Genomic DNA, 11833 nt, shown 5'->3' on the forward strand with positions numbered 1-11833 from the left:
ATTTCAACAGTCAAAATTTAAAATTTTAATTTTAATAATCAAAATTTAATCTCCCATTATTTCAATTATCAAAACAACAACCGGAAATCCATTAGGCCTTGAGACCAAACCAAACATAAAAAGGGTAAATTGGGTTCAAAGTGAAAAAACCAAAACCGTATGAGACCCGACCCAGAAAACCGAAACCGGACAATGTCCTGATTTCTTTTGTCTACTTAATAACACTAATAATAAACTTCAAATCAATTAAAAAACCCAAAGAAGATGAAACAAAAAAAAAATTAAATTAAATCGAGTGAAGTAAAAGTCGTCTCCATCTCTTCCCCACGGCATTTTTTTCCAAATTTTGTTCCTCGGTTCACCATCTCTCTTTCTCTCTCTCTTTTTCTCATTTTCTTCTGAATTTCCATTTTTTTTCAACTGCTTATTTTTGTCTTCAAAATTATTGTTTTTCTTTTTTTAAATTTATGCGGCATCGATTTCTCCGTTGCCGTTGAAGGAAAAGAGAGAAAGATCTGGAAAATTGAGAGGCAGATCCAAAGGGAAGAAGAGGTGGATCTGATCGATAAAGTGGAATGACAATGCACGGGATGAGAGGGCTCTCGGTTTTCATAAGCGACATTCGAAATTGCCAGAACAAAGAGCAGGAACGCTTACGTGTCGATAAAGAGCTCGGCAACGTCCGTACTCGCTTCAAAAATGAAAAGGTTTGAATTTCAAAGAAAATTTTCGATGTTTTTTAATTTCCATCTTTACAATATGATCGGACTTTCTTTCAAGTTTTAAATTCTTATAATATAAAAAGCGATGAACTTTATGTTTTTTGTCAATTAGATTTATTGAAATTTTTTTTTTTTTGGGAGCAAAATGTGAACTTGGCTAAGCTATTAAGTTATTTAGGGTTTATCACTGTGTTATTTTTTTTTTTTAAGCAAAGAACTAGCTTGTTATGTCATAATAACTTTTTGGTTAAAAATCTATGCATATGTAAACTCCGTAAAGTGTATCAATTTTGTACATAATTAACAGCAACTTACAACAAACCAATTTCTCATAATTTTATCAGGAAAAAAGTGCCATATTGTTTCATAATAGTAGTGGCAGCTGTTTGAATGAGAAAAATGCTATTTTTATAAGCTTTTACTGCACATTTCTTCTGACCAAACCTATGCAGTAACGTCATTTTGAAATATTTTATATAGGGTTTGTGGTAGGATTGGATCTCGTAGTCTTAAAAATTCTAACAATTTTTGCGAACCCCACCTTAATTGAAAATTTATTTAGTGTTATTAGATAGTATTCGGCTTGCTAATACTGAGAAACTCTTGCAACTTGAGCTTTCAGTTAAAGACCCTTAAATGAATTTCTCAACTTTCCAAACATGTATATTCTATGGTACTATAGTATGCTCTGGCAGTCTGTAGCATTGCAATACTCTAATCAAATAAGCCTGTTGCAATTATTCGAAGTATAAATTATATAGAGTAGCAATTAAATAGGTTTCATGTAATAAGTTTCCTCAATCTAACTGACGAATGAGCTCCGGGGCTCCTTTTGAACAATCGGTTCTCTCCAGTTCAGCTCTGAAGGCTAGGAAGATGATGTTGATTGTATGTTCCCACAGAACCATGTTTAACAAGCCAAACATTCGAACTATGTTGTTAGAATTTTAAAATTGTATGCCTTATGAGGATCTAAGCTTTAAAGATGTTTTCCATAAATTGATGAAATTATGAAGCCCCTGGCATATTTGAATTGCAAATATTATTTTTATTTGGATTTTATAGGTCTGGCTGTTTACTGATAGTTAGAAGAGGTCCTTGTAGCCTTTGATTTGATGTTATTATTATAGTGTCTCTCTCTCCTCCATCTCTCCTAAACTCCCCCCTGTGGGTACATTTTAATGCGGTCCTTATATGGGCTTTTTCCATTTACATTCTCCTATCATTCTATGTTGAAGGGAAAAGCACTAAGGTTCTCAACCTAATAAAAATTTCCTTTTTCCCCCTTCCTCACTACTATAATAATTGAAAAATTAATTTGTGCTTTAGGATGACCATTGTTAAATTTTACAGTGTTTTGTATTCGTCCTTCACTAGAAGTTGTACCATCAATTTTTTTTTAAAATCTTTTGCCTTGTTGGAAAATTTTATTTCCTTAATTGTTGCATCATCTTACTAGTTTATTGTCTTTGATTCTCATAGAGGTTCATACAAATAACTCTAGTCTCAGTAAGAAACCTAAATTGCATTTGCTTTTGTTTCAATTTGAGTATTTCTCCATCTTCAAACATGCTAGAATGTTAGGTTATACTCTTTTCTACAGAAATCCATATATCTATTTACTTAAGGGCTGTTGACTGAATTTCAGCCAGGTCTCCAGCTCCAAGAATGTAGCCTTATTGTTTCTGTATGAAGTTTCTTTTTGTTTTCTTTTCTGCTTTCGTAGTTGACTTATTCAGGAGGAGTATATCTCATTCTTTCATGTGAAATTTAAGTTCTAGAGCCAAATTTGTCCAAACACTGCCATTCTATCTAGAAATTTTTACATGGAACCTTTTAGTGCTTTGTTAGGTGACAAGGTCTTTTTAGTGCCTAACTGAGATGAGTGAGCAGTTTCTTATTGAAAGTTCATGTTCTTCTGACAGGGATTGACACCATATGAGAAGAAGAAATATGTTTGGAAAATGCTTTATATTTACATGCTGGGTTATGATGTTGATTTTGGTCATATGGAAGCTGTTTCCTTGATATCTGCACCAAAGTATCCAGAAAAGCAGGTAAGATCCATTTCATTTTCCCTTTAATATGATTACTATCACATTTACGAGACATTAAATGGAGAGCAAAACTTAGTGGATTTATGCACTAGAAATGACATCCTGTTCAAAAGCCTAAAAGATAAGGAAACAAGAAAAGTTGTATAACTAAGGTCTAAAGTTTTTATAACCATTTTCTCCTTTCATCCTAAGAAAGAAAGAGGGGAAAAGGGCCAACAAAACTTGAATGTGTAAAGAGCTAACAAGATAACATGTTGAGATGTCTCAGCTTTGTCTCACTGCTTAGAATATGCATTACCATGAAATCTTTACTCATTAGATTTGTATCAATTATTTTTTACATGCAACATGTCTCCTACAACAATAAATTGGGCAAATGATTGGTACCGTCTGAGCAGTATAGATAACCATCATATTATAGCATCGCAATCTCTGAAAGTCTTTGAGTGGGCCTGTAGATATCAAATAAAGGATATATTATGGAAGCCTGGATCATATATGGATCGGGTACTCTTACGAGTCTTTCACATAATTGAGCTTATTGGGTTTACCATGGTCAATAAAAGATATAATTCTCAAGCTCTGAATGGTTGATTTTGAAATCTGCATGTTTCCATTTTCTGTGTTAAGTACTTTTCTCTTTTGTTTATTTAACTTTTGTTGTCCTATAACTGGCTGCAGGTTGGATACATTGTGACATCATGTTTGCTCAATGAAAATCATGATTTTCTGAGACTAGCAATCAACACTGTTCGCAATGATATAATTGGTCGAAATGAAACTTTCCAGTGCCTAGCATTAACCATGGTACTGTAAAAAAAAACTGCTTGATGTTCTAGATGTCATCCATGTAATTAGGATGGGAGAGAGTTGTTTCTGATTTACTGCATCAAACAGCTATCCTACATACTTGATCGAGATAAATATGATTGAGAGTTTTCCTTTTTTCTTTTTACCCCAGAGAAGTTTTTGTTCACTTTTCTAAATATTATTCATCACTTTATAATTTATATTGTAGCTCATTGTTCCTGCATCTGCAATAGGTGGTTCTATCATTATGCCATGAGGGAACTCAGTGTTTTATTGCTTTATACCTTGGATGTTGCTTTATAGTGTGTAAAGTTTTTAGTTATTGATGTTCTGGTCACTCTTTTGTTACCTTTCGTTGGGTGATTTATGGACACCTAAGGTTTTCCATATTGTTATTCTTGCGACCTTATATCTACCTTTTTCTTGAATTGACTTTGTAGGTTGGAAATATTGGTGGGAGGGAATTTGCTGAATCTTTGGCACCTGATGTTCAAAAGTTGCTTGTAAGATCAACTAGAAACTTGTTAAGTTCAACTGTTTCTTTAAGAAATAATTCACACTGATATAATCTGTTATTCCAGCTTTCTAGCAGCTGTAGACCACTTGTACGAAAAAAAGCTGCATTATGTTTGCTGCGGTTGTTTAGGAAAAATCCAGATGTTGTCAATGTTGATGGCTGGTATGTTAGAATGTTGAAAATTTTATCCCAACTGGCTGTTTTATGATGTTAGTTGGGCTTATTTTGAATTGTTTTTCTTTTCCTATGTTTTAGGGTGGATCGGATGGCGCAACTTTTAGATGAGCGTGATCTTGGTGTTTTGACATCTTCTATGAGCCTTCTTGTTGCTTTGGTATCAAACAATCATGAAGCATATTGGACTTGCCTTCCAAAGTGTGTCAAAATATTGGAGCGCCTTGCGAGGAACCAAGATGTTCCACAGGAATATACTTACTATGGTATCCCATCTCCCTGGCTTCAGGTTTGTCCTTATTGTTTCACTATTACAACTTCTATGAATTAGATATATGTGTCTGGTCTGATTAGTGTGTACAAGTATGCTCTAAGTGAATAATTTCTTTATTTCCCTCTTGGATATGTTTTGCACTAGACTACTGGGTAATTGTGTCCAATTATTTTTCCTTTTTTCTTTTCCTATCTCATTTTGGGGTGAATGACTTTGGTTACTAGTAATTATCGTTGACTCATTTCTGATAAAGTGCATCTTGATGTTTATTATTTTCTGCTATAACAGGTTAAGACAATGAGGGCTCTCCAGTATTTTCCTACCATTGAAGATCCAAATACCAGAAGAACATTGTTTGAGGTTTAAACTATCCCATAGAATTCCTCTTTTGTCTTTTTTAAGATTATTTTGATATTGTTGGAACTTGAATGCTGATTTCAGGTCTTACAACGTATATTAATGGGAACTGATGTTGTGAAGAACGTTAATAAGAATAATGCATCACATGCTGTCCTCTTTGAAGCCCTTGCTCTCGTGAGTTTACTACTGAGTTCTGGTTTTAGCATGTGAAATTTATTATCAAAGACATTTCTTGACTATATGTGACTCCAGAAAGATTTAGTCTGTCAAACTCGAAGTGATAATTGTATGAAAATCATGTTGAAGTTCACTAAAATAGGTTTTGTAGATGGGTTTCATGTCTTTTATAATATGACAAGAAGCATTCTGCACTTTTTTAGCATTTACACATACATTTTTTGCCCATATTTAAGTATGTAATAAAAGTATTTTCGTATGGAGATAACACCTTTCACACTACACATCCATATGAGGAAAGAAAAACATAGTGGTTTCAAAGTAGCAACCTATCTGCTTTTTTGCATCCTATGGCATTTGTAAGCTATATAGTATACCCCTCTCCTGGTCCTTCTGTGAGCATACACATCCTATAAAGTATACAACCATATACATATGTAACTGTTCTAATGTACTAAGCATGTTTGAAGAGTTCTTTATTAAGTTGTGTTGTGCATTTGCTCCCTTCATTACAGGTCATGCATCTTGATGCAGAAAAGGAGATGATGTCTCAGTGTGTTGCCCTTCTTGGGAAATTCATTGCTGTTCGCGAACCCAATATTAGATATCTTGGTTTGGTAAGTAATAGAAACATAATTACTTAGTTATCTTTTAAATGATCTTGTTTTCAGTCAGTAGCAGTGATTAGTGTTTACCTATAACCTAATGATTTACTTATAGTTTTTCAAATGCTTGGTTGCAGGAAAATATGACTAGGATGCTAATGGTGACTGATGTGCAAGAGATTATCAAAAGACATCAGGCGCAGATTATCACATCATTGAAGGATCCTGATATTAGGTTAAGTTTCTAATTTTGCAGTTTTTTCAGTATTGATTCCACTTTTATTGTTATTGCTATGATTTTCTTTTCTGAATCATTAATATTAAGGTTCAAATCTGGGTAACATCTATTAGTTGGCCTCATGTCAAACATGCCAAAGTGTTTAAAAATATCTGTGTTTGTAAGCATCCTTGCTTATGCAGTCAAAAAGTTTTGAAATAACCTTATATTGCTGTCTGTTGATGAGTTCCTAATCTGATTGATTGACATGACAAGTTGGTCTATTTAAGTCTGAAACCTTCTTTTATACCTAAAGCATTGACTATTGGCATATTTATATAAATGGCTGTTACAGCTGTAAGCAGTAATGCATGTAACTTCTATTATCTAAATCAATTATATGTGCTTCAAATTGTATGTTCTTAAAATCCTTTTTTATTCACTAACTCCAGTATGGAATTTCCAGTATCCGTAGGCGTGCTCTTGATTTGCTTTATGGTATGTGTGATGTAACAAATGCAAAGGACATTGTTGAAGAACTATTGCAGGTACTAGATTCTTGAGTATGTAAAAGTTATTACTTCGAATGATTCCTTTGATAATTTATTTTCCATATAACTATTCAAATACTAAGGCACAAGATGAGAATGTCACTGACTGTCATCTGTTTACCAGTATCTGAGCTCAGCTGATTTTGCAATGCGTGAAGAATTGTCACTTAAGGCTGCTATTCTTGCTGAGAAGTTTGCTCCTGATCTGTCATGGTAAGTATGTCGGGTGAAAGGAGGATATTAGCAGATGTGTTATGATTGAAAATTTTGTGTGTTTTCTTTTCTATTGTGTACATTAACTTCATCAAATGATTGGTTGTTATTTCTTGTCAAAATAACTAGCTTGCCTAAATTTTGCAGGTATGTGGATGTGATCCTTCAGTTGATTGACAAAGCCGGAGATTTTATTAGCGATGACATATGGTTCCGTGTTGTGCAGTTTGTTACTAACAACGATGACCTACAGGTGATCAAAGAGTCTTTAACACATGTTGTTCTTCTTTGATAACAGAAAAGTATTCTTCTCCTTTTGATGGTTTTTGGGCTGAAACTCTTATGTTTATGACCAGCTTTATGCAGCTGCAAAGGCGAAAGAGTATCTTGACAAGCCTGCTGTACATGAGACAATGGTCAAGGTTTGTATAATTTGTAGTTCTTTTTGCTGGATGAGTTGTGTGGGCGTGGAGAGTAGTCTATGGTTCATGTGAATGGTTTTAAGTATTTCATACTAATTTTTTAAAACAACAGTAAAATATTAGCATCTCTGGGTTGGTTTGTCTATCCTTGGGTAGTAGGTAAAGCATATTGGATTGCATTAGAGATCTTTACCTGTCAAGACTGATGGTTATATTATGACTTACCTCTTTACAAGCCAAACTTGGGATTTTCAACAGAATTAGCATAGTGGTTTCATTTGCATCACTCGTTCCTTTTAGGGTCATTATTCTATTCTCAAATATCTCAGGGATTGGTTCTTTTTAACTGATTCTATGTACAATGGACTGAAATGTGCACCATGCTGCATTAAGTATGTTTGCCCTTTTCTCTTGTTTGTTATTAACCAAATTTAATCAAGTGTCATTATTTGTGTTAAACTCTTCCAAATTGATCTTGTTTAGCACTAAATTTTACGTAGATATGTATATTTCAGGGTTAGAGATATGTAAGTTTATTTTGGGGTATTTGTATGTATCAAACAGGTCAGTGCTTATATTCTTGGAGAATACAGCCACCTTTTGGCTAGACGGCTTGGTTGTAGTCCAAAAGAAATCTTTAGCATCCTACATGAGAAGCTTCCTACAGTATCGTAAGAGCCTTAAACATTGATTCTCTCTGCTGGGTCAATATTTGCTTCTCTATTTTTATGTATCTTATCATGGATATCATGTTTCAGGACTACTACCATTCCTATTCTTTTATCAGCTTATGCTAAGATCTTAATGCACGCTCAACCACCAGATCAAGAACTGCAAAATCAGATTTGGGCAATATTCAATAAGTGAGATTTAGTTTTGCATATTTTTCTCTCTGATTGGTCAATCTCATGTGTAGTCTGTTTGAAATTTGAAAATATTTGGTTTCTTTGTCATCAAAATAATGTGATTTGCTTAATGAACTTTTGTAATTGTTAATTCAGATATGAGAGTTGCATTGATGCGGAGATACAGCAACGAGCTGTTGAATATTTTGCATTGAGTCGGAAAGGTGCTGCTCTAATGGATATATTGGCTGAAATGCCTAAATTTCCTGAGCGCCAGGTCTGTGTACTTTGCAATATTTGTTTAGAAGCTGCCTGCTCCATCTTTGAATTGTATGCGGTCCATGTATAGTCTTGATTTAAGTGATGGTTAACCGTGTACTTGTCATCAATTTACAGTCTTCACTGATAAAAAAGGCTGAAGATGGTGAGGTTGACACTGCAGAGCAAAGTGCTATCAAGTTGCGTGCTCAACAGCAAATGTCAAATGCTTTAGTTGTAACTGACCAATGCCCTGCTAATGGGGCTCCACCAGCAGTTTCTGTTGGGCAGCTTAGTCTTGTAAAGGTGCCTAGCATGGTTAGTACTGAGGTTAGTTCTTTTGGGCTCCTAGTGGCTGCTTGTTTTCTAGGTTTTTGATATAAATACATACATACTTATCTATAGCTTTTGTTTTTAGTCTAATTTGGACTAACTTATATTTGATTATTTTGGCAGGATCATAATTCAACAGACCAATCTTTGTCTCAGGAAAATGGGACTTTAAGCAAAGTAGATTCACAACCTCCTTCAGCAGATCTACTTGGTGATCTTTTGGGCCCACTGGCTATTGAAGGCCCTCCTGGTGCTACTGTCCAATCTGAGCGCAATGCTGTCTCTGGATTGAAAGGTGTTCTAGATGCAGTGGATGGTTCAGCCATAGTGCCTGTAGAAGAGCATACAAATACAGTTCAGGTACTGCTTTCTCATTGGTCAAATCTCTTTTTCCAAGTTCAAAACCAGAATGGAACTTAACGTGGTTTATTTTCAATGTTGAAGAAAGTTTGTGATATTATATACCCTTTTTTCACAAATCCTCAAGTCGAAGTACAGAGCTTCTATTTTCCAATTCTTTGCTTAAATTTTAAGTACTAAATTGCTGCTGTATCCAGCAATAAAATGTCAAGTGATGTGCTATAGATTTTTCCTAACAAAATTAAAAAGTTTAGTCATTGTTAAATTTGCATGATGATTCTAGTAAGTGTTAAGTATTATTATAAGTTTACTAGTTGATTTTAATACTTGCATCTGCAGCCAATAGGAAATATTGCTGAAAGATTCCATGCTTTATGCCTGAAAGATAGTGGTGTTTTATATGAGGATCCTTACATTCAGGTACGGACTTTTACTTTTCATATGCTGTAGTTTCTGTTATCTTTAGGTTATATTATTTCCTCAGGTTATACTCTAGGATATATTTTGGTTTTTCAATTTGGTATTATTACTTTTTTAGAAGCTTCCAAAAGGTCAATGCTGATTTTCTCCCTAAACATTACTTCAGATTGGCATTAAAGCAGAGTGGCGGGCTCATCATGGACGTCTTGTTCTTTTCTTGGGAAACAAGAATACTGCTCCTCTCATTTCAGTTCAGGCTGTAATATTGCCTCCTGCTCATCTGAAGATGGAACTTTCATTAGTGCCTGACACGATACCTCCTCGAGCACAGGTGAAAAGGACTCATTGTGCCTATATAGTGGTTAATGGTTATTGATGAATTTTTTGTCATCTTATCCATCCATTTTCTTTTGTATTATCATGTTTATTGTTTAATGTAATGGTTTCTGTAGGTGCAATGCCCACTTGAGATTGTAAATCTTAAGCCAAGCCGGGATGTAGCTGTTCTCGACTTCTCCTACAAGTTTGGAGCCAATATGGTACTTGCAGAAAATTGATACATTATATACGAGCTGGTTAATTTTTATCATGCCAGGTATTTTACTATTTCCTTGTACAGGTTAATGCCAAGCTTCGACTTCCTGCTGTGTTGAATAAATTTCTTCAGCCTATACCAGTGTCTGCTGAGGAGTTTTTCCCCCAATGGAGATCGCTTTCAGGACCACCATTGAAGCTTCAAGAAGTTGTATGTGTACCTCCTGTTTTACATGCCTTTTTTTTTTTTTTTTGGTTGGGGGGGTGGGGGAAGGGGCGAGATTTGACCTGTATCATCCTTTAGCCTTAAGTATGTTTTGCTATAAGTGGAGTAGTAGTCCCATCTTTATCGTTTCTCTATTGGAGAGTGCAATACCAAGTGTCATATATGTAGAAACCACACCTAGGTATTCAAGATCATATTAGCACGTACAGACTTGTTTATTTTCATTGCTGGGTTCCCTAACTGATCTTTGGCCATTTGCTACAATTTGTGCAGGTTAGAGGTGTAAGACCTATGCCTCTTCCAGATATGGTGAATCTACTCAATAGTTTCCGGCTAATGATTTGTCCAGGACTTGTAAGTCCTTTCATATGAATAATCCCTTCTGCCATTTATATAGGCATTGTTCACCATTCAATTTTCTGTTTCAGGATCCAAATCCTAATAATCTAGTTGCAAGCACAACATTCTACTCGGAGCATACACGTGCCATGCTCTGCTTGGTAAGAAATATATTCTCGTCAAGCTATATGGCTGTTGTATTGTAATGGTGAAGCTGAGTGGTAAACTTGAATGCTATGATGACACCTAAGAAACTCTTATGCTATTTTCCCTTGTTTGTTAGTTATTTGATCTGTTTGGTTTGTGTTATACACACACATACACATATATATATTTTCTGGTTTAAAAAGGTGCTGAATTTGTTCTGAAATTGATCACCTTTTTTTTTTGGCTTTAGCCTCTTTTCATGACTTCATCTTATTGCGCCACCCTAATTGAATTTCATATGTAAAGAAAACTAGTCATAGTTTTATAACTTGCACTTTTGGAGATTATCCATGAGCTTGTAGTGCGTTAGAATCTGGGGAAGGTCACTGCTTACAGCCTTTTCTTCTGTAATATTCAGATCAGAATTGAAACAGATCCAGCGGACAGAACCCAGTTGCGTATGACACTGGCTTCAGGCGATCCTACATTAACATTTGAGTATGTTGCTAAACTTCGCACCCAAGCAATTTATTTTAATTTCTTTGGGTTGGCAGATTTTTCTTATATATTATATCTTCAGGTTGAAAGAGTTCATCAAGGAACAATTGGTTAGCATTCCTACAGCTCCTCGGGCACCAGTACCAGCACCGCCAGCACCTCCTGTAGCTCAACCAACCCCACAAATACCGGCAAATGATCCTGCTGATGTACTAGCTGGTTTGATGTGATGAAATGAAGATGACTGAATGTGAAGATTTGTTCAATATACACTTTATAAACGTTGATTTTATACAGCGACCCACCCATTTGCCATCACATTAAGAGTTGTAAATGGAAAGATCATGATGCAAGGGCTGGCGGGATCACGGATGAGCTTATATATTATTGTCGGCTTAGTGAAGAAGGGCTGGTCGGGATTTTGTGATTCTTTCTGCACAATGATATTGTGCCTTGGGTGAGTTTTGTTTTAAAGCCTTTTCTTTCCCTTTTCAGTGTCTTACGGGTGGGGGCCGGTGGGTGAAGGTTTTCTTTTTCTTTTTTATCTATTTCTTCCCAGTTTTACGAGATTGGTTTCTCTAGTGCAATGTCGTAGCATGTAAGATATGGCATGAAAGTAGGGTCGTTTGTAAGAAAGTATTCGTTTGTCAATCCAAATATATATTTTTTTATTAAGACAAAGTATAGTGGGGAAAAAAGAACATATGAAATTTGATCATATGTAGTTCCGATTTTAATATAAATATAATTTTTGGTTTTTAATAATGATTTACC

General features: G+C 35.0%; 1 protein-coding gene across 2 annotated transcripts; it reads left to right on the forward strand.

Moving 5' to 3' along the window:
• Positions 1–234: 234 nt before the first annotated feature.
• LOC111303768 (AP-2 complex subunit alpha-1-like) lies at positions 235–11824 on the forward strand. 2 transcript variants are annotated; one of them, XM_022900198.2, is made up of 27 exons: positions 235–707; positions 2648–2779; positions 3461–3586; positions 4030–4092; positions 4171–4268; positions 4362–4569; positions 4843–4914; positions 4996–5088; positions 5607–5708; positions 5834–5931; positions 6380–6461; positions 6589–6677; positions 6825–6930; positions 7034–7099; positions 7664–7770; positions 7858–7962; positions 8101–8221; positions 8341–8532; positions 8659–8895; positions 9235–9315; positions 9482–9646; positions 9768–9854; positions 9935–10060; positions 10349–10429; positions 10504–10575; positions 10980–11059; positions 11142–11824. In XM_022900198.2, the coding sequence occupies exons 1-27, from the start codon at positions 576–578 to the stop codon at positions 11287–11289; spliced, it is 3069 nt and encodes a 1022-aa protein (XP_022755933.2). In that variant the 5' UTR covers positions 235–575; the 3' UTR covers positions 11290–11824. The 2 variants fall into 2 exon arrangements, with proteins under 2 accessions (XP_022755933.2, XP_022755934.2); XM_022900199.2 differs by lacking the exon at positions 3461–3586 and having other exon boundaries at positions 410–707.
• The last annotated feature ends 9 nt before the right edge of the window (positions 11825–11833 follow it).

This window comes from Durio zibethinus, chromosome 13 (genome assembly GCF_047325235.1).
Source record: "Durio zibethinus cultivar Kanyao isolate XHJ-2024 chromosome 13, ASM4732523v1, whole genome shotgun sequence".
NCBI lineage: Eukaryota > Viridiplantae > Streptophyta > Magnoliopsida > Malvales > Malvaceae > Durio > Durio zibethinus.